The sequence below is a fragment of the Netta rufina genome (assembly GCF_964035555.1).
Source record: "Netta rufina genome assembly, chromosome: 9".
Classification (NCBI taxonomy): domain Eukaryota; kingdom Metazoa; phylum Chordata; class Aves; order Anseriformes; family Anatidae; genus Netta; species Netta rufina.
The window spans coordinates 4,015,169-4,038,605 of record NC_140132.1 but is presented as its reverse complement, the minus strand read 5'-3'; the positions used below and the strand labels follow the sequence as shown (position 1 = coordinate 4,038,605).

The window sequence follows — 23,437 nt, the reverse complement described above, 5'->3', positions numbered from 1 at the left end:
AAATACACTTTTTGATATTCTTTTTTTTTTTTTTTTTTTAAAAAAAAAAACTTCTACTTTTTTTTTTTTTTTTTTTAAATCTGGATTGACAACATTCATCTTTAAAAAAAAAAAAAAAGAATGAGCATTAATCAGATGGTTTTTAGCTCTCGTGTAATTTACTGCCTTTGAGGGGGTTTTGTGATTTTGTTTTTGAAATATTTTGAAGTATTTGAGAGAAATAGAATACTAAGACTACTACAATGTAGTTTTTTGAAGAGAAGAGTGAGGAACTGGCATCAGAATAGGTTCACTCCAAATTGGTTACTTAATGCAGGATGTTTTTGAAGCACATAACTGAGCAGTGTTACAATGAGTGTTGAGGGAAAATGCAATGTGTCAAATGTATCAGGATTTTGTTTTCAGCTCTTGTAACCTACAATAGGGCAGAAGTCCATAACCACAGCCATACAAATACCACTTTCTAAAATAATGGGTATTTTTATACTGACATATAATTCCTTTTGCAGGAGATAAGGGACTTACTGGAGGCAGAGGATCACCAGGTTGTGAAGGAAAAATTGGAGAGCCAGGACGAGCTGGAAATCTGGGACAACCAGGAGAAAAGGTTTGACTGGAAATACAGCACAGACTTTTCCATAGGTCCCATTCATTAACTGTGACATTAAGCAAATAAATTAATAAGTGCATGGAAAATAAGAGTTCCTGTATTTGCTAACAAGTGATGCACAAACTATAAAATGAAATATTTTATGAAAGAAGTTGTCAAGTCAAATTTTAACTAGAGATACAGGATTTCAGAACCCCCAAATTGTTGGGATGTTTTGATACTTCAATTTTCAGAGCATAAGAAAACTATTGCATTGCTTACAGCAAAAAATTAAAGCCACAGTTTCTGAAGAGATGGCTATTCAGGAATTACTGATGAAATATATAAAGGTAGGACTCTTGACTACTCTGTAATTAGGATCCAAATGTGAACAAAATAATAACACTTAACTGTTTTGAAAAGGTGGCATTACTTTTTGTTTTTATGCCCATATGTCATTCTTTTATGTGTTTTTCTGATATGATAAAGTATGGGGATTTTTGTTTTGTTTAATTATTACTTACTCTGTGCTTGAAACCACAGAACAGCTGGATTTGGAGTGACCTTTCTGATCCAAATATATAATCAATGACTGGTATAATCTCAGCTCTACTGGCCTGTTTTAAGAACATATTGATTTGCTCATATTCAAAACTCTAGTACCCAAAACAACAAGCAGTTTGGTCAGCCAATAAGAAAAAACATTTCAACTTTTCCTTTCAGGGAATAGACTTCAGATATTTATCGTAAAAACAGTCTTCATAGAAAACAATGTTCAGAAGAATGACAGGGGTAAAAATGCAGTAACTAAGTTTTCTGAGACATATCTGGGTGCTGGCTTTGATTATTTCAATAAATATTATGATGAAAATATAACTACCTTGTAAAATAAAGGAAAAATTGTATTTACACAAACTTTTACATACAGGTCCAACACCTTACATAGTTACAGCAAGCATCATAATGCAGTAACAGCCAAAGAGAGAGAGATGTCTCGTAATGCTCAAGAACAATTTCTTAGAGCAATGAGACAGTTCAAAAGCTGTTTAGACAAATTAATCTTCTGGCGTGGAACCTGCAGGTGGTCAATAAGGAACATCCAGTGATCTACTGAACTACAGGCATTACAAATGTGAAAGATCCCCAGGGAATGGAGGTGATAATCCTAATTAAAGAAGCTAGTTGATTGTGGGGAGGAAAGAATATTTTGACAGACTTGCAAAACGTAGTACAAGTGTGTTGTTTACATCTCTGTGTTGCAGGGGGACCCAGGCATGATTATTCATGGAGAGCCAGGCAGACTTGGTTCACCAGGAGGTCGTGGCATTCCTGGCCCAAAAGGTGATACAGGATTTCCAGGACTTCCAGGCCTACCAGGACGTGCTGGACATGATGGTGATGATGGCCTAAGAGGTACTGTGGTCAAACAAGCACAAGATACACAGCAAGTTACCTTCCTGTGTTAAGGAAAGGAAAACCAAGTCAAACAATGCTCACTCAAAGCCTCAAACTGCTATCTAAATCATTATGAAACCAATCTCCTTTCTTTTAGGAGATCCTGGCTCACCTGGAATTCCAGGGGATCCAGGTTTTCCAGGGAAACCTGCTGAGTGTCTTACTGGCCGTCCAGGTTTGCCAGGTGGCCAGGGAGCTACAGGCCCACCAGGTAGGACCTTCCAAATCAAATGTGCCATTTGGCTGGGTGACTGGGTTATATTTATGCCTTCAAATATCATGAGGGACGTGAAGTTGTTTATGGATATTGGTTATAGGTTACTATGCAACATCACATTTAAAAGATGCATTGTCAATGGATTGGAGGAAAACACGTACTAATTAAAATGGATTAAGATTTTTTCATCCTGTGGGGGAATGAAAATGCATACTCAAGAGTGTTTGGAGGATGAAAGCAGAATTGGTGGGGTGTTTGTTTTGTTTTATTTTTGTCTCTACTGTCTTTTTTTTTCTTTTAAATCTCTTCAAGATCTCCTTAATGTGTATATTGTCTTGTATAGATTTACTGTATAGCCCTCAAACAAGCTCAAGAAGAGCTTGATACTCATGACGGCAAGACAGAGATGAAGGTTTCCAGCAAGAAGTATCCTACATATACTGTCATGCATTTTTGTTAGGAGGAAGAGGTTCATTAGGTTCAAAAGGAAAACTTGGTCCTCCTGGCTTGGGTATCCCAGGAATCTATGGAAAACCGGGGGAACCTGGCTTAATTGGTCTTCAGGGAAATGCAGGATTACCTGGTTTCAAGGGACAGTCTGGAAGACCAGGAATCGATGGTGTGCCAGGTAAGGATTCCCCAGATACCTGTTTTGACATAGAAAATTAGTCAGTCTCTACAAAAAGTAGTCATGCTAACATGCCATCGACTGTAAATTGAGGATGCAGAAATATTTTTCCATTAGCAGCTTTCATATATACATTTATATGATCTATATGGAAAACAAGTCAGTCGTCATTCCCTGAATGACTAGCATATCTTGAAGCTATGATGACACAGTATTGAATATTCTACAGCACTCCGCTTAAATAGGAAACTACTTCCCATTGTTTTCTGTACTGCAACATTCTTGCAACAGGACACTAACTAGTTCAAAGCTGCTTCCCAGCATAATGAAAGTGTAAGGTAGGATCTTACTTGGCATCCCTTTTGAAACAGATGGGTTGTTAATGCCAAAAAAAAAAACAAAAAAAAAAAAACCAACAACAAGACCTTGAGTCTATGAGAGTTGTGACTCAGATCAGACTCCGTCATGTTAACCAGAGCTGACTTTACTTAAGTAAGTAATCCCCATAGGTTTGTTTTTTTTTCTTTTAGAAATGTGTTCAAACTTGATTTGTAGAACACAAAAAATTGGGTATGTAATGCTGCTTATCTCTAAAAAAGATTTTTCATTATTCTCAAATCCTGTATTATCCTGTTGCAAGGAGATGCTAGATACCTTTTTATATATACAACCTGTAAAACTAAAGATGAAGTTGTAGGCCAAACCTAGGCTTCTAATGCCATTTGAGATGAGCTGTCATGTCCCAGCTGGCCTCCAGCTCCTGAGCCAGAAAGGAATGTCTTTCCCATACATCTTGTGACGGATATGGGTCTCCCAGCCTAGGATGGCTATCTCAGATACATTAATCACTCTTAATTGTTTCATTCATTGATTGAAGCTGTTGCAGCTGTTAGTAACCCCTCAAACTACCCACATTAATCTGTATGTAAGTGCTGTTCATGTAGTTAAAAGCTGGAAAACTTGCTTCTATGACGTTATAAAAATGGAGAAAATATTAAAAGAATTGATTAACTATCTGACAGCTACATGCATGCCTTTCTGATGTTTCACTGATTAAATAAGTTCCTATTGCTTCCTTTCCACAGGCCCTAGGGGAGAGCCAGGTATAATGGGCCCGTTAGGAATTCCTGGACCCCCAGGCATGATTGGAAGTCCAGGCAACCCAGGTGTCAGGGGTAAGTGACTATAGTATCTGTTTTTGTTATTCCTTAAGAATATAAAAACTGTCATGCTAAAGAAGACTTGTGATCAATCTTGATGTATGTTATCACTCCTGAGTATGTGCTGGTCAATTAATGACCAGAACTTCTTTGTGCTTTGGTAAATATTTGACTTCTGTACCTGTGCAGTCTACAGGCTGAATTACATTTTCTTTTAGCAGTATTGAGTTGCCACCTTTTCCATTTCACAGGTATGTGTGAAAATGTTTGGAGATTTTCTAAATAAAGAAGAGAGCTTTTTGCCCCCCCCCCCCTTTTTTTTTTTGTCTCATTCATATTCAACATATTATATCTGTTTAACAGCTATAAGATTATATTTATATTCATGCCAAGATACCATAACTATTTCTCATAATAATCCATGGTCATAAACGTTTATTGATGTTTTGAGTAATCAAGAAGCTGGCTTAAGTTGTTGATTTGGCATGTGTACTTACAGATGTTGTTGACCTTAGAGATGGAGTTCAATTGCTTCCCTTACGTGCCTAGACATGCTACTTCAGAAAATGTCATTGTGTTTTCTTGCAGGTTCTTTTGGCTTCCCAGGGCTAAAAGGAAGAAAGGGGTTTCTTGGAGCAAAAGGTGAACAAGGTGATAAAGGTTTTCCTGGACCTTCTGAAACCTTGGTTGGCATTGGAAATAAAGGAGAGCAAGGCCCAAAAGGTACCTATTCATTTTTCTGTCATTCAAAACCAGGTAGAGTTATCTGTGTGGCAGTTCCAGTGGGCTCTAACAAATGGAAGAAACTGGCTTAACTACTTAAAGTATTCACATGGCTTTGAAATAATTTTTGCCAAACACCATAAATGCCTTTTATGGAGTAGTTGGACGTTACACCAAACATTTATTACCATTTTAACAAGTCCATATTCCTTAAAACTGCTTTCATTGTAATGTCAAATTAGTAATAAAGTGTCACAGGTAATAAGTTTATATATGCATCTTATATAATCACGTTTCTACACACTTCACCCACCTTCCTTACTGCACCTCATGGCTATGGCCAGCTTTGTACCTAATTGGAACTGGGGTTATTCAACCTGAAGAAAAGGAGGCTCAGGGGAGACCTTATCACTTTCTACAGCTACCTCAAAGGAGGCTGTAGTGGGGTTGGGATCAATCTCTTCTACCAGGCACCAAGAAATAGGACAAGAGGAAATGGCCTCAAGTTGTGCTAGGAGAGGTTTAGGTTGGATATTAGGAAAAATTTTCTTCACTGAAAAAGTTGTGAGGCATTGGAACAGGTTGCCCAGCAAAGTCGTTAAGTCACCATCCATGGAGGTATTCAGAAGGTATGTGGATGTGGCGCCTAGGGACATGGTTTAATGGTAGACTTGGCAGTGCTAAGTTAAAATTGATAATTTAGAGGCCTTTTTCAACCTAAATGATTCTATGATTTAGTAGTCCATGAGCACAGAAATGGTTGTGCTTACCAACTGGATGCTGGATTTCAAAGAAATGAAGTCTGCTTAGAAATATTTGACTGCCAGAATTATTATTTTATGTGTAATATTAATATAGACTCTCTGTATACAAGTTGCACATATTTAATGCTATCTGGCTTTTTGTGTAGACATTTTGTGTGGTAGGTTTCAGAAATTTCCTTTCATCTCCATATAGGAAATACAGAATTCATTAACCATGAGCTTTTGTCATGCTTGTGTTTCTTGCAAAGCAAAAGTCCTGTGCTCCACTTTGGCTTCATTAGTTTTAAGACTTATAAAATGTTAAACTTTATATAAACTTATCTTCTAAAATGCTGTTGTGTGTGTGTTTGTTTAATGAAATTGTTTTAGGAGTCCAAGGAAGCATGGGTCTAAGAGGAGAAAAAGGAGATGCAGGTGTACAAGGTCCCCCAGGTCTTGCTGGATCTGAAGGAGTACCTGGTATACCAGGTATGGAGTATGTATGTTGAAAATTACTGTTATCACAGAATGGAGAGCAAGGATAGTGTTACCTCAACACTAGCACATAAACTTAGCTCTAGCAGCAGCACTCTATTTTCTGTATTAACTCTGAAGCTCCTCTGAGAATTCTGAAATGGAGCAATTTCAAAAGCTGCTATTTCAAAGTCATACTAGCTACAACTAAATGATTCTTTATTTCTTTCCAAATGTGGATGATTATGTGAGGTGATACATAGAAAATAATATTAACTGTAAATAATATAAAATAATAATAACTTTAAATAATATAAAATAATAATAACCTTAAAATCTAAAAGCTGGTGAGGCCAATGAATAAAACTTGGTATTTATAAAATTTAAGAGAAGTTTGATTCCTAATATCATAAAGAAGCAGCAGGAATTCTAAGTTTACCATAGGTGTGCACAAAATATTTCAGAAGCTTTTTGTATTTAAGATTGATTCTATTTCCCTATTGAAGGCCTTCATATTTGGCTTATATTTTGGAAGTTAACAGGTCTTCAGTTAAAAGTAGTCTTAAAAAGAACCAATGTAATTATAGACCTACCTAAGCCATTTCACAAGGTTTTGCTCTGCCATCACTATGCCCACATACATAATGATACATGCTGATCTTGAGTGAGAAAACGAAAATTTTTTCAGATTAATTAAAACATCTTTACTTCTCTGTATGCTATATTTTGATACATACAGAAGATACTTGTTTTTTAACTTGATTTCCTGACAACAGTAATGATAATTCTATGTGCTTCTAGAGCAAGAGGAAGAATTATGCTCCACTGTTTGTTGATTTATAAAATCAAAAAGTACCATGGCAGTGTGTGAGAGAGAGGATTCTGTATTCATCACAACTCTGCCAGCCAACCAGTGTCTAAACTGGACATGTGAAGATGACGCTCATTTCTTCATCTTGCAGGTGCCAAAGGATTTATGGGTCTTCCAGGTATTCCTGGAGGACAAGGATTCCCAGGTGCACCAGGAGACAAAGGGAACATGGGAATTCCAGGTTATTTTCTCTCAAGTTATGTTGCAAATTGGTAGAGCCTTTACACAGGTCTGAGCTGTTTCTGTAAGCACACTACACAATACTTAACTCAGACTGGGATTTATTCTCTGCAGTGCCTGTAAACTTCTCATCACCCCACCATTTGCTTGAATTGCAGAATGGAGTTCTCCCTCTGTCTAGTTTTGGAGCATGACATTACCAATGTATTGCAGCTGGCCATCTCAGTATATAGCTTATAGTAACTTTCCGAATACCAATTTCAGGGTGTTAATTAGTTAGGATGTGGTGACATATAGTGGCTCTATCTGACTTTGTAACCAAATGTCTGCCCAGTGATCATGGGTCTTTATTTTTGTAAGCTTTGACTATTGAAATTACAGGTAATAAATTGCATATAATTAATTTATATACGGATACTTATAAGAACCTAGTTTGAATGTGTTTAGAGTAAAAATCACTGAATGCACAAAAATTATTCTATCTCTGATGGAAAAAGTGAATATGAAAATACAAGCAGTAGTTAACAAAGTAAGAGATATAATATTTGATGATGATGCTTTTAAGAATGCTATTGCTATCTGTGTTTCTCCAGGTTCAAAAGGACAGAAAGGATCTCCAGGCTTTCCAGGACCATCAGGTGACCCTGGTCCAACAGGCTATGGTGGCTTTCCAGGTGAAAAAGGAGACCCTGGGCACCCATCTCCTGGGCCCCCAGGAGAACCTGGTCCAAAGGTATAAAGGCCATGGAAACATTGTCATATTAAACAATAAGCAGAGCCTTTGGCAACAGAAACAGAATAACATGTAAGCAAGAGTTGCAGAGTTTTCAGGAGATTGGTAGATAATATCTTAGTGATGATACATATGGAAATCCCATTACGTCAGTATTTAGGAGAACATGTTGAGTTCATTGCATTTCATTTTTCTTGCAATGCAAGAATTTCTTATTTGTAAAAATGGAGTGGCTTGGAAATAGCATTGTTTCTGTAAAAGTTACTTACTTGCTAGGAACAATGATTTGTATCTAAAAAGTCAATAGTAGAAATATTTGTATATCAAGAATTTCAGAAAAATTATCCTAGTAGTAAAGTGGTGTGATCTAAAATTTTTCTGTTGGTTTTTGAAAGTCTATTAATAGCATTTTTGTTTTAGGAATATATAATATAAAAAGTAAGTTAGAAAATTTTACTCCACATATCCTGGTTGTTGAACAACTGTGAATCTTTACATATGAGATAATTTAAAATATGTTGCTGGCTGTAAACTGTACTGTAACTCCTGTAATTTGTCCAAATTATCCGTTAGTTTCTTTATTAGCTGCGTATCCAAAAAGGGATTGCTGTTGAGCAAATTTGTAGGAATTCAATTAAATATATGTTTTGCTATTTTGTATAGCTGTGTATTATGTAAGGAATGTATTTTTGGTTCAAAAGAGGAGTTATTAGAATAAAATTGGAGAAAAGTCTATGAAAATACTTTAAGACTGAACTTGGTTTGCACAGATTAAAGATAGACATTGCTTGTTAGCTATGTCTAAAGGATCAGTGCTGTTATGAGAAGACTTCATATTAGACTTCATATTAGTCTTCTTTGATTTTTATCTGAAAATCATAATGAACCATGATTAAACTTAAACATTAAAGTTATATATTTTTCTATTGTTCATATGCATGTAATGTATTTAATACAATGTGATTCTTTACCTGTTTGTGTGCAACTGCTGTTTCTTAGGGAGATTCAGGTGCTCCTGGACTTCTGGGCAGCAAAGGAGAAAAAGGGTCCCAAGGTCAGCCAGGACATAGAGGAGTACCAGGGCCACATGGGATCAGAGGGGAAACAGGAGTTGCAGGAATCCCAGGTATGTTTTGCTTTGGAGGAGTGTTGAGATGCTGATGTGCTTCCAGAAGAAGAGAATTTCTCAATACTATGCAGGGTGCCTGTGGGGTGGCACATTTACATTAAAATGTTGTAAATGTAAACAGCTCCTTTTTAGTCAGCACAGCCAGGCTGGCTTATTTTAGCTAGAGATCTGTCCCAGCTGGCTGAAGTAGAAACAATAGCAGGGTTTTCAGACTGTGCCTGGGCCTAGTGCTGAACTGAATTGCAAGTGATAATGCCAGCTTTCCTCCCCCAAATTCTTTCTTCTTACAGGGAAACCTGGACCTCCTGGAGATGTTGGTGTTAAAGGACAGCAGGGTCGCCCAGGACAACAGGGCATTATAGGCCCTCCTGGTATGGTATATAGCATCTCTCCCAAATCACTGCCCTCTGGCTCGTTATTTTCTCTGTGATGAGGCAGTTGATATTCTTCCGAGCTTTTTAGAATTTACCTGATATAGTTGCAGTCTCTGTTTATGTTGGTAGGAGGCTCTATTTACCTTCTCCAGTTCCAGCTAAAGTCTTTAACAGCCTGTTCTCAATGTTACCAATTCAGCTGAGGCAAGAAATTTTAATTTTGTTTCACTATTGTAGAACTTACTGCTCTTCTTTTTTTCAATTCAGAGTTCTCAAGATGAAATATCCACATATATCGTAGGAATGGCTTGTTTTACCTCCTAGAAGAGAATAATAACCTAAGATGTAGCTATACAAGGAGGAAGAATAAATTAAAGGTGAAAGAGGGGAAAGGCAGAGTTGCAGTCATTTCTTTCACAAAATAAAAGATTAAACCATTAAAAAAAAAAAAAAAACACATTAGGGGGATTGTGTCGATATGCAGCAACAATATGGAGACTACATTAATGTTGGTGACAGTCGTTATCTTCAAAAAGCGTATTGAATGTTCTCTTATGCAGATCCTTGTATAAATTACATTGCGGTTCTGTGGATCATATTAGCGAACTTACATAGACGTAGCACGAGAGTTAGAAAAGATCAGAATCTACTCCCTGTTTACAGGAAAGTTGAATTTTTATGGAGAGGAACCATACTACCTGTATAGATTCCCACCAGCATGGATTAAATCAAAGGCAGAGTCCTAAAATGGCTTTGAAAGGCAGGAAGTTAATGCCTGTGGAAATAGTGGGAGTGCTAAGTTTCTTGAAGGTCAGGGGACTCAATAATTATATTCTGCTCTTTACAAATGCTTATGTACCAAGATAGTTGCTTCTATCATTGAAGTAGCTGCACTTGCACTAATAATATCTTTAAAAAGGGGATTCATATCTTCTCTCTTTGTGTAAAATAAAAAAAATGAAAATTATACTGTGGTCCTTTATAATTCACAGGTGCTGTTGGATACCCTGGAGAAAATGGACTTGCTGGTGAAAGAGGCAATCAGGGTCGGGGTGGTATGCCTGGTCCCCCAGGAGTAAAGGGAGAACCAGGTAACAACTGTGAAATATTTTCATTCTGTTTTAAAATTACTTTTTTTTTTTTTTTTCCCTAGCTGAACTGATAAGGATTTTTTGGGAAGTATTAATAAGGAGCTTTTGTGGATCCAAAGATGTGTTAATAAGTAGAAGGCTTTTAAATTGCACATAATTCACTGTTTTTCTACATAATCATACATGCTGTTAACAACACAAATGTATGTCACTCCTCTGTTATGCGTATGATTTGTCCTAATTTCCCCTTAAAATATTAATGTCTGTGAGAGCATAAGTATCGTGTGGTTCTTCTGTGTTCCATCTCAAAATAATTAAGAGAACCAAAATCTTTTTAAAGAAGTCTCAGCTCTTATGTGGAAATAGGATGAAACAAATCAGTGTTTACTCACATGAACTGTGAATGTTTACATGACCTGGCCTTTGAGTTGTAAAATCTTTCACTTAAATATCACTCCTGATGTCATCAGTATCCGTGCATACAGTCCTCTGCTGAATTCTGACAAAATGTTTTCATATTTTACAATGAGAATGTTTTTGTATATTAGTATTTACAAAAAATATACTGGAAAAGCATTTATAGTATTTAATAAGTCTTTCTATATTAAGTTTTGAGTAATCATTGTTGAAATTATAGGTATATATGGTTTTTCTCTTATTTTTCTTAGTAACAGGAATACAGATTTTTATTCTGCTTTTTTCCTCTAGAAAAAAAACAACAAAAAAAAATTATTATTATAGGTTGTACCTCAAATACAACTGGTAAATAAGAGTTCCCACTTTAAAGGAAAACTTACAAATATAATTCGTATTTCTGGATAGAACCAATGGAAAATAACCATTGTTATTTTGAAGAATATTAGTGAATTTTGAAGAAATGTGTGAATTATTAGATAACTATGAATTTTGAAGAAATGTGTGAAATATTAGATAACTATGATGTTTTCTAGCAATTTTTCAGGACTATTGAGTATAATATGACCTAACATTTTGTAGGGGCACCAGGGAGAGGTATCCCTGGCCTTCGAGGTGTTCCTGGTCGTAGAGGTAAGTTGTCTTTTCAGAAAGCAGAAGCCTTGTTTTTAAATACCAGAATCATTAATTGCATCTTTAAAACACCTCCTGCTTTTGGCTATTTAAATTGGCACTTAGTGTCAGAGGAAATAAAAAGTCATTCTGTGCTTATGATCAATTATTTGGATTATATGTTAAATATCAAGAACTTGTGCTTGCAAAGTTAAGACTATTGTAAAAGGAAAATAAAGGAACTAACTTCTGTGGTTTTGCGAAGGCAATATACAGATTATAGAGCTTTTGAAACTTTAATACATATTTGATTAACAGTGTATGTTTTTATGAAAACAGATGATGTTGCTGAACACCAAGCATAGTCCGTAGGAAAGCTATGATGGTGTATTTTAATTTACTTCACTTCCTCTTTTTTGTTGATGCAGGAGAATGGTTGACTTGGGGGGGAGAGGAGGCACTCTTCCCGTATTTTAGGTTTCACATTGTACTTACAGTACTGATACAAATCCATTGATCTGCTTTACTTAAAAAAGAAAAATTAATAATAATTCTCCCTCCATATTTTGGCCCTGTGCTCTTAAGACTGACCTTAAAAAAATCCATTTGGAATAGTCTCTTATTTTCTTGTACTCATACTGATGCTTTTATCTGGAATTTAGTTTAATAGGATTTGCCAGTTCTGATGTTCAGACTAGCATTTCTTGACTGTAGCATCAAGCAATATCCCCAGCTCTGTTCTTTATGCCCTTCTTTCAAGTTTCTTCCATTGTATGAGCAAACTCTGGAGTTTTAAAAGTGGTGTGTACACTTCCTTGCAGTGAGTCACGTCTTCTCACAACCATTTTGCTTTAGAGTTAGCAAGGTGGCTTTGGGGATTTAGCCATGCTAAAAACAAAGGCTGCATTCCACCTTTGTGTTAGAGTAGACACATGTACTCTGTGTAGTCCTGTTTCTAAAAGCTATCATAGCATCTCACCATCATGACAGCTCTCCTCAAATATGTTACTTATACTCTGCAGGAATCAAAGGGGACATGGGGCTGCCTGGTTTTCCTGGGCCACCAGGTGTGAAAGGTCATCAGGGTGATCAAGGACCCATTGGACCTCCTGGCTTAATGGGATTACCTGGATTTCAAGGTGCAACAGGCATGGCAATTACTGGCCCAAAAGGAAATAGAGGCCTTGCTGGTGCAGATGGAAGGCCAGGTATGTTGTTATAACTTCTTTATCTGAAAAGATATACCAATAATTGGAAGCTGAATTCAGTCTGTCTAAAACTCAAAATTGAAGGGGGTTCTTCCCCAGACATCTTCATAATTGAGCAAGTAGTGCCTTTACCAACTGATGCAATGTTATCATTGCAAACAGCAGGATGGTCTGTACAGAATGATGTAAATTAAAATAATGCTAAGTTTTTTCAGTTCACCCAGTTTTGCTGCCCTCTGCTGCAATCTGTAGGACAGCTGAAATCCAGCTTAAAGAAGTGAAATATCGGGTGTTATTCCAAGCATAAGTGCAATGGAAAGATATTAAAAAATGTAGTGCTATTAAGGATTGCAAGAACTCAGCTCTGTTCTCAGACTAAATTAATAGTCTACAGAAAAATTAGTGGTTTTTTTTGTTGTTGTTGTTGCTGATTTATAATTGATCTATGTCCTTTAGAATTGCAGAGACAGTAAACATGAAGTACCATTACAGATTTGCTGAATGTTGTACTGTGTTTTATGTAATGTATGTGAAATGCTGTTGGCGGTGATCTTTAGGTATTCTGTTTCTATACAGGTGCTCCTGGTTTTCAAGGGTTGCCTGGTCTTCCCACTCCCAGCATGAAAGGAAACAAAGGTGTTAGAGGGGCAGATGGCATACCAGGGCCAACAGGTCCAAACGGCGACACTGGTCCTCCAGGTCCAAAAGTCAGTGAAAGAAATGCTACTTGTTTCTTACTCAACTGTTAACTTCAGTCTTGCCATGAAAATAACACCCAGAGGAAAACAAATAAATGCATAATTGGGGAAAGATATTAAAACAGATACAGAAATATAGTTTTGTTAGACTTAAATGTACCAAAAAGAAATTATTGGGTCTTTCTGATATGTTGTTTCCTTGGCCATTTTGTATTACCGAACAATGTTAACAATAATATGACTATATCTAACATGCTCATAATGGAGCAAATAATTTTAGTTGCAGCATTTTCTGCGGACACAATGCTTTAGATATCCCAAACAAAAAGGAAGTATACTTCATAGAGTGCCTATTTTCTTGTTTATTATTGATGTTGTATGATTTGCAGGGAATAGAAGGTCGACCAGGTTATCCTGGTGCTAGAGGGGACCCTGGTTTTCTTGGATTTCCAGGTGTAAAAGGTATTCATATATTTACTATGTACACTTCTACTTTCCAAATACAGTCATTTGCATGTTGTGTTGTAATGGTGTGATAATTAGAAGTGCCACACAACTACTAGAAGATGCGATTTTTGGCAACATGTTAGTTATAGAACTCAAGAGCATTTAAAAGACAAAGCACTGGGTCATCTGCTTGCCAGAAGAATAGACTCAATTATGTTCTCATTCAATTTGTAAAATTTATTGGCTTTATAAATTTCATATTCCTAAGGGTTAGTTGGATTTAGTGGATTTTAGTTTTATCTGGCTAAAAATGCTTTTGAAACTTTCTTTTAGTGATTTAAATCTGATATAGGTTTGCATTGCTCCAGTATGTTCATTTTCAGTTACATAATTTACAGTGATACAAAACTGTCATTACTGGTTTAACCCAGTGCATTGAGTTCCATGCAAATTGTGTACTTTAAGTTTGTGGTTCTAATTTGAAAAGTCACAGCACAGACAGAAATTCTATTTCCTTAAGCAAAAGCCCTCATTTCTTCACATAGTCAAATCTCCTGACTTAATAAAAATTCTATTTTTTTAATTTATTTATTTCCAGCAGAACTTTCAAGAGAGTAACCTGGGTGAGAATAACTATATTTTACACTGTAAAAAGAATTGCGTATCAGATTTCAAACACTTGAAAAACTTTACAACCTTCCTAACAGTCATCCGCATAATTGATGGGGTTTGAAGGGAGCTGAACTGCTCTATAGGGAGATAAACATCGAAACAAATTCTTGTAAACTGACTGCACTTGGCCTATAAACTATAGAGTAACAAAAGCTATGTAGAAGTGCACACCCATATTTCAAATTAATCTGCTGACCGCAAGACACTTAAAGTTCTGAACATCTGACAATTGTTTTAACATTTCAAACCAGAAAGACACGTCTTCAATCTCCCTTTTTAGGAGAAAAGGGTAATCAAGGACCCCCTGGACCACAAGGTGCAGAAGGGCCAAGGGGACCAAAAGGCCAACGTGGTAACTTGTTATAACTCTTCTCATTCTAATAACATCTAACTTATCTTGATTTTTTGTTACTACTTTATTTTGCTTGTTTGTTTTTTAATGTAAAGTATCTGGCTCTTCATTATATTTTTGCTACTAGGTCCACCTGGAGTCTCTGGGAGAATATTCTCTGTCCCAGGAAGCAAGGGGCCTCCTGGACTGCCAGGAGTCCCAGGAACACCAGGAGATCAAGGAATTCAAGGGATTCCTGGGCTACAAGGTGGTTTATATTTTTATTTCTGTAGTTGTTTGTGTGTCTTGCTTGATGGAACACTTATATAAGTGTTCTTTGTAAGAATAATATTCTTCTGCAATACATTCAGTACTTCCTTGTCATCTTCTTGATGTGAAATACGGAGACAGTAACACTACAGACAGTCTCAAAATTTACAAAATTTGTGCTGGTGTTTTTATTCTAACACAGCTACGTTCATGGAGGGATTTTAACTTTATTGATTGGCAGTTACTAATATCTAGAATAAATATTGCTATATTAATCTGTTTTTTCTTGATTCCATTTTAGGACCTAAAGGAGTAAAAGGTCTACCAGGAAGCTTTGGTCGTCCAGGTCAACCAGGACTGCCTGGTCCAAAAGGAGACCGGGGATTTCCAGGAGAAAGAGGTACAGGAAAGCAGGCATCACTGACTGCTACCACTGAATCTATAGATTGGCTGTATTCCCAATTTCTTTAAAGCCTTCCTTTTGTATATAGTGAAATTCTGTAACATTTGCAGCAGCTTTACAGCCATCAACACATGCAAGCAGTTGCTTAGTTTTTAACAGATGCATTTTCACAACTGAAATAATAATTTACAAAAGTGTGCCTTGACTGTGCTCCTCTGTTATTAATCACATTTACATATCTGCTTGAAAATTCATTCAAATCCCTAAGTACCAGTGTGTCTTCACGTGGCATCAAAATGGAACTGAATATTTTTAGTGAATCACCATAAAAACGATTTTACTTTATAACTTCTTTTCATAAAAATGGCTATGATTCTTTGAAATATCTCACATTGCATCATTTTGGAGCAATAGTAAAGCTGCCTGAGCTAGGTCTGAAGGAATTAATATATCTAGCAACAAATACTACCCATTTTGAAGTTTCAAATTTTTGATTTACTTTCAGGTTGTTCCCCTAATTTAAGTAAAGTAGGAACTCAAACAAAATGACAATATTTGCAGTCATGTTTTTCTTCCCCTCCACAGGACAACCTGGACTGATTGGTTTTCCTGGTCTACAGGGGTTACCTGGATCACCAGGTACTATCATCACTGGTCCAACAAGAAGAGGTTTTATCTTTACCCGGCATAGTCAAACAACAAAGACTCCTTCGTGTCCACCAGGGACATCACAGATCTATGTTGGCTTTTCGCTGCTTTTTGTTCAAGGAAACGAACGAGCGCATGGACAAGACCTTGGTACTGTATTAGTAAAATATTCGTATCACCTTCAGTAGAGTGCAATAATCCAAGTTGTTTCCATGAAAACAAACTGGCATTGTGTCTGAGATGAACGTTGGTTTCAACCATCAGTCTACAGAGCAGTCTGCTGCTCTGAGACAATTCAGTAATCATGGTTTGAAAGACATCTTTTCTTCCTGCACTTTTATATTCCCTTTTGCTCTCCCTACACATTTTTCAGGAGGAATTCAGTCACTTATGGATAGATGTCTAACATAAATGTCCACAATATCTATGTAGGGTTGTTAGTAATGTTACAGTATCTGGGAGAGAATCTTATTTTTAGAGGCCAAACTAAATGCCATAGAGTGTCAAAAATGGCATTAGAAGCTTGTGTTTAGGTAGCTGACTCCCTGCCACTGCGCCAAGGACTGATATCACTCAATAAGATAATACTTTTAACAAATCTAATTCTTAGCCCTAATATTTTAAATACAAATTTATATATATGTATGCCATAATTTTCCTATAATTTCACTGTGTAGATGCTTCTCTCTTTATAGTTATCTTTTTTTTTTCAATTCTTACTGTAGTAGACAATCACATCATGAGTCTCTTCTGTTTACTGTGCTGTATATAAACTCATTTGTCACAAGTTTTCCTCTTTTGTGTTTTAGGAACAGCTGGTAGCTGCTTGCAGAGATTTACCACCATGCCATTCTTATTCTGTAACACCAATGATGTTTGTAGCTTTGCTTCTCGCAACGACTATTCATACTGGCTGTCAACTGTGACAGCAATGCCAGTAGACATGGCACCGATTTCTGGCAGAGCACTAGAGCCCCATATAAGCAGGTAAGAGTATAAGAACTTCAGTTCTTCTGGCCTGAAACCATGCATTTGTTTTGAACAGCAAACAGACCAAGACCTGTCCATCTCAGTAAGTACAAGCACTGCTTTTAATTGCCTGATTTTCTCACCCGAATATGTCAGATATTCAGTGATACCCTAAGAAATGTTAAGGTATTACCACAGGCTTAATCTGCACAGCTGACAAGAGAAAAGGGCACACATTGCTGATTGCAATGCTCGATAGATTTTTTTAAACTATTGTCATACATGGAAGAGGCAGGCTAACGTGACATAACAGCTTCAATATTTAGATAAAAAGTACAAATTAAATTCTGCTTCCAATTACACATAATATATTTACTGTAGCTGATGAAGAATATTGTAAATTGGGGCTAAAGGTTCTCTGCTATGAAACACCCTTGTGAAAATGTGGGCCTTTCTAGTTGCTTTAAGTTAGCTAAGAAGGATGAAAAGCCTCTTAAGAGGGAAAGCTCTGAAAGTACAAAAGACCAAGAGTAGCAATATCAAAAATGGGAAGGCAAGCTTTGCACTCTTCCTTCTAGCCTGCTGTACACAGTTACTGTAATCTAGCTTCATCATTTCTTCATTTTGGAAATAATGAAGAATAATTTTAGCAAATAAAAGTACAGAACTTTGATCTAAACCATAGCAACATAATCAATGAACACCTGAAGAAGGTAGAATCTAGCTTGTTACTTTGGTAAAGGCAGTATTAGGAGGGTCAAATGTTCTGGGATCAATTCCCATCTTTCACCAGTTTTTGTTTAGTAGAGACGTCAAAGCAGGCATTTAGGTTACCTTCAATGTACTTATCTCCTTATTAAACAGAGAGAATGTGTGCAAGTGGTGACATCTGTAGTAAGCCCTGCCATTAGGTAATCACTATCCCAGCAGATTATTATTTTTTTTTGTCTGCTTACATGTTTTCCCTCAACTTTGCACTGAATGCATGTGCACTTCTTACAGATGCATTGTCTGTGAAGGACCTGCAATGGTAATAGCAGTTCACAGCCAAACAACTGTAGTTCCTGCATGTCCAGAAGGCTGGATATCTCTCTGGAAGGGTTTTTCTTTTGTTATGGTAAGGATAAAAAAGCTTGGAAATACTTATTTTCTCTCCTCTCACTTTCAATGGCATTTTCATCTGCTTTTAGTGCATTTGTGTATTAACAATTATTAATTATTTTTTCTTTGCCTATAATTAGACAATAATTCTATTAACTCTTATTTAATGTCAAAGCATAAAAGCAGAGAATCTTTTAGATTGGAAAAGACCTCTAAGATCAAGTCCAACCATTAATCTAACACTGTCAATCTACCACTAAACCATGTCCCTAAACAGCACATCTCCACGTCTTGAATGCCTCCGGGGATGGTGACTGAACTACTTCCCTGGGCAGCCTGTTCAAAAATAGGAACAACTATTCAGATCTGTCTGCAAAAATAGGTGGCAGAAGGAAAAGGGGAGATGAAAGGAAAACCACAGGATTTTAGTGTGTCAAAAATAACTGCATACTCTTATGCATTACACTGAACTCTAGGAAGCACAAGTTTGGGGAGCTAGGTGATTAAAGCAGTCCTGACCACAGATATGCAAAAATACGCTACCCACTGCTCTACCCAGCTGTTCTTTTATAAATCAGCTTTTAGGACCAAACTCTAAAATCAAAGCTAAAATCAAAACTGATGCAGTACATTCTCTGTAGAGGACTGCCTCAGCAATTTTGATGCCACAATGCCATATGACTGAAGAAACTTCGTAATGTGCTTGTAAAGTGAGAACTGAGTATGGGAAAAAGGGTGTGTCCATACGAGGGGATGTGGCCCTCCAGTTTTGTTATCCGTGCCTGTGGCATGCCATAGGAATGCCAGCAAATGAGGATGAAAGAACCGAAAACCTCTCTTGTAGGTCTGCATTTCTTCTGCTTGATGGAAAGTTCTTTTAGGTCTAATGTGAAATTTGTTGTCTCTCCTGGAATTTGGCCCTAAGTAATAATAAACATCTTGGAAAGGAGAGATTTTTTATTTTTCTTTTTCATCATCGAGCTAAAATCTTTATCTTTTTAAACATCAGCAAATTAAAATGGTATTTTTCTAATGAAATTTCTTCTGTCATAAATTATTTTAGAGCTATTTCTACAAGCATTTACTAACATCAGAGATGGAAAATGCATTCTTTGCTGTTTGTGTTTGGAAAAGCAATAAATGCAATAAAAAGTATGAACACAAACATGTGCACACACCCACAAAATATGAGATTTGGCCTACTTGTAATTCAGTTACTGTAGCCCTCAAATGGACAGAAGCCAGCTGCTTTCTAGTCTTCGAACTGGTTACATTTTCATGCCTTCTCATAGAGCAGAAAAAGGCCTTTGCAAGAACTCAGAAATAGCGTAACTGTGCTTGAATTTTCATAAGGCTTTTGTGCTTCGTTATAAGGCTGATCAAAACCAATCTATGCTGATTTTTGTTTTGTTCAAGAAACAGCACAGAAAATATGGTATGTTTGAGAGATTTATTTTTTGCTAGCAGATTGCTAAATACTGATGTACATGTTCTCATAAAAAAAATGTATTGGTGGTTACAGTATACGAGTGCTGGCTCTGAAGCTTCTGGCCAAGCGCTGGCATCTCCTGGATCTTGCTTGGAAGAATTTCGAGCCATCCCATTCATAGAGTGTCATGGCAGGGGCACATGCAACTACTATACGAACTCCTACAGCTTCTGGTTGGCATCACTAAATCCACAAAGAATGTTCAGGTAAATTGTACTTTCTTAGCTGTCCCACTCCTGTTTCCAGCATCCATGCTGCAGGTGGCTGAGAAGTCCCTACCTGCGGGGGCTCCCCTACTAACTCCTGTCAGATTAATGTCCCCCTTTGTCAGGTTTGTGGTCATTCTGTAGCACAAAGAGACCTTCAGCGAGCCAAGAATTTAAATGTCAGTGTCAGTAATGTCATATGCAAAGTTTCATCACCCTTTCCTGTTTTTTAACAAAAAAGTAATGTTTGTTTCTTTTAGGAAACCTCTGCCACAGACGTTGAAAGCAGGAGAACTAGAAAACATCATCAGTCGTTGTCAGGTCTGCATGAAGAGACCAGTGTAAACAATGGCCTCTCTTGATGGAACGTGAAACTCTGCTTTTATTACAAAGAATTGCCTAACTTTGAAGAGCTATAATTTATTAAAGTCCAACTGTATCTGGAAAGAAAACTGTAAATTGCCAGTGCAGCACTGTGGTGAGGTAGGACAACAGTTTGACTTTTGGTCTTTAGCAAATGACAAAGCACTTTGTTGAAGTAAGCTTGTAATGGCAGTCTGCAGGGTCTCCTCCAGAACCGTGTCATCTCTATGCTGCATCTTCACAACAAAATCTGTGGCGTTGCCAGATCTTTAATGAAAGACATTAATGCTGCCTTGTGTCATGTGCTTTTCAAACCGCAAGACAAACAAAATGCTGTAATATCAGCTTACAGTTCAGTGTTCAAAGTAGGTATAATTTAAGATAAAAGTCTGGCACTTATGAGAGATAGGGTGGGATAGGAAATATTTTCAGTGCACTTTTAATTACATATTGGTTAATTTAGGGTTGTTTTGGTTTGGGTTTCTTGTCTAATGAAGAAGTATTTCCCCACTTAGCTCACCCTTACTTGGGCTGGGAAGCAGGAATGCAGTCTTTTTTTGTATCATTGCAATAATAATGGATTTTGACTATCCAGAAAGGGAGCTAAACTGTGCACTGGATAGACACTAGAGAGCTGACATGCACTAGCTCTGTTCTCCGGGGTGACATCAGCTAAGCTCTAACTAATTGTAAGCGTAGGAAAATGTTCTTTAGAATCCATGCTTTTGACACAGATTATGAGATCTTTTAAAGTTCTCAGAAATTGACAGTATTTGGCCTTTATTATGATCATGTGGTTTTTGTCTCTACTAAAGAGCAACTATTTAACGTATCATAATTTAAGAAATTGATGTAATTTACAATTACTGTATGGTTAAAGAGCTCCTGTGGCATTATCAGATTATCCCACAACCTCCAGGAGGTAATCTGTAATTCATTTTTTTAATATTCCATTAAAATTCCATTTACATATTTATCAGAAATGGTATTTCATTTTTAAATATGTATCACAAACATTTCTTCAAATTTCTTCTATTCCATCCAGTTAAATTCATGCATCCAAAATGGAAATAAGACTGATATTTAAATTGTACCACTGAGCACTGACTTAACATGAGAATCCAACTGTAAATGAACATAAATACTTGAAAAGCACTTTCACTTACTCATATAACTTATGCAAAATTGTAGCTCTGATTTGTTTTTAATATTTGTAACATTGCACTTGCAAGGCTATTTAAAATTGTAATGTTAACATTTAAGATGTTAATATTTTTAATACTTGCACAAATTATCAGAATTCCAGTATTTAGTGTTAGAGAAGAAGCCTAATTCATCTGAAGAGTTCTGTAAATCTATCATTTTAAATGTAGGGTCTAGCAATTCATTGAAATAACCAAGATTTCTCATTTAGATCTTTTTTAAGTCACTGATATTTTATATTGTTTCTGTTAAAATACTTGCATTATGTTTGTCTGTTTGAATTTTCAGTGTTAACCTAACTATGAAATGGTTTCATCTGTGTTTCATGTCAGTATCTTCTGATGGAGGTAACTTGAAGATACCATTTACTACATGAACTAAATGAATATTTTAAAAGTATTGTTAGCCTGAACAATTACAGTACTTCTGTTTGCAAGGTATAATTGTGAATTTGCAGGTTTTTATGAAGAATCTCTATGCAGATGCACTATTGATAAGAAGGTATTAATGTCAAATTAATATTCAATCTTCCATTTAAACAAGATTTGGGGATGGAGGTGTTTTTTATAAGACAATCACTTGGTAGATTTTTCCATGAGCTCTGAAGTTTATTTAAGTACTGCAAGATAAAACCTATATCTGTTGCTTGTTAAGATTTAATTTTTCATTAAAGCTCACTGCAGTCACACAAAGGCATTGTATACTGTATACAATTAATGACTGTGGAGATGCTTATGCAAAACTTACTAAAATGCAGAAAGTAACTGACATTGAAGCCTTCTAGAAATATTCAGTAGAGGATAATGTATGAGGAGAAGGGAATGGATTGTGGCCTTAAAGTCAAAGGTAAGTTACAAAGAGCCATGTCTCATAGCACAGAATCATAGACTGGTTTGTGTTGGAAGTGACCTTGAAGATCATCTCGTTCCAAGCCCCCTGCCATGGGTAGGGACACCTTCCACGAGAGCAGGTTGCTCAGAGCCCCATCCAGCCTGGCCTTGAACACTTCCAGAGATGGGTTATCCATAATTTCTCTGGGCAACCTGTTCCAGTGCCTCACCACCCTTGTAGTAATGAATTTCTTCCTAATACCTAATCAAAAGTTGCTTTCTTCTAGTTTAAAACCATTAACCCTTGTCTTTTTGCTACACTCCTTTATAAAGACTCCCTCCCCATTCTTCCTTTAGGCCCCCTTTAAGTACTGGAAGGCCACTGCAAGGTCTCCTGGGAGCCTTATCTTCTCTTCAGTTGGGCTAAACAACCCCAAACCTATCTGTATGACTTTGTAGGAATGGTGCTTCAGCCCTCTGCATTTTTGTGGCCCACCTCTGGACCCACTTGAACAGGTCCATGTCTTTCCTACGGTGGGAGTCCCAGAACTGAACACAGTTCTCCAGATAACGGGCAGTTATGTCTTGCTCCCAGTTTTGAATTCTGCTGCTTACGTATCGCGTGGCCTTCAACAAGTTACTCAAGAAAAACTTCGGTAAATAGCTTTAGATTTCGAGTGCTCATACTTGGGCTTTCTTTCCAAAACATGAAACACTCCAAACTGCAGGGACATATATCGAGCCTAGCATAATACAAGTTGGACACTGAAAATCAAAGAAAAACTTGAAAAAAAGTTTATCTTTATTTCTCACTGCAGGTGCAGATCATTTTATTTCTCTATTGTTAATGATTGTTGTGAGAATTACTTAACTTGTGTCTGTAAATAAATTGAGAGCCTTAACTGAAAGTGCTGAAGAGGTGCAAAGTGTTAATATATTGTACTGAAAGAATGGAAGCATAAGAAATCAGAAATAATGAGAAAACAATAGAAAAAGAAAAAAAAAAAAAGAAAAAGGAGGAAAAGAAACCTTCTGCTAAATACAACCAAATAAAAATATTTTGACTACGCAAAAGAACTATTTCACTTGTTTTGGTGGTTTTTTTTTGTTTGCTTGTTTTATAATTTCTCAGTGCTAATGATCTTTTCCTATACCAATGCATAATATTAAGTATATTAGTGTCATCTGAATGAAAGACATGGCTTT

General features: G+C 36.6%; 1 protein-coding gene across 1 annotated transcript in view; it reads left to right on the top strand.

Moving 5' to 3' along the window:
- The window catches only part of COL4A3 (collagen type IV alpha 3 chain), a gene marked incomplete at both ends in the record, with an annotated part of 61,008 nt that extends 40,828 nt beyond the window's left edge, over positions 1-20,180 (top strand). Inside the window, 24 exons of the mRNA XM_084292102.1 lie at positions 510-607; positions 1,852-2,002; positions 2,142-2,255; positions 2,722-2,889; positions 3,975-4,064; positions 4,638-4,772; positions 5,906-6,004; positions 6,952-7,041; positions 7,634-7,773; positions 8,773-8,899; positions 9,193-9,273; positions 10,269-10,367; positions 11,364-11,414; positions 12,416-12,601; positions 13,178-13,308; positions 13,689-13,761; positions 14,699-14,770; positions 14,898-15,017; positions 15,321-15,419; positions 16,008-16,220; positions 16,880-17,057; positions 18,042-18,156; positions 19,663-19,835; positions 20,096-20,180. Coding sequence (XP_084148228.1) covers positions 510-607; positions 1,852-2,002; positions 2,142-2,255; positions 2,722-2,889; positions 3,975-4,064; positions 4,638-4,772; positions 5,906-6,004; positions 6,952-7,041; positions 7,634-7,773; positions 8,773-8,899; positions 9,193-9,273; positions 10,269-10,367; positions 11,364-11,414; positions 12,416-12,601; positions 13,178-13,308; positions 13,689-13,761; positions 14,699-14,770; positions 14,898-15,017; positions 15,321-15,419; positions 16,008-16,220; positions 16,880-17,057; positions 18,042-18,156; positions 19,663-19,835; positions 20,096-20,180 — 2,888 coding nt within the window. The remainder of the gene's footprint in view (positions 1-509; positions 608-1,851; positions 2,003-2,141; positions 2,256-2,721; positions 2,890-3,974; positions 4,065-4,637; positions 4,773-5,905; positions 6,005-6,951; positions 7,042-7,633; positions 7,774-8,772; positions 8,900-9,192; positions 9,274-10,268; positions 10,368-11,363; positions 11,415-12,415; positions 12,602-13,177; positions 13,309-13,688; positions 13,762-14,698; positions 14,771-14,897; positions 15,018-15,320; positions 15,420-16,007; positions 16,221-16,879; positions 17,058-18,041; positions 18,157-19,662; positions 19,836-20,095) is intronic.
- Positions 20,181-23,437: the final 3,257 nt, after the last annotated feature.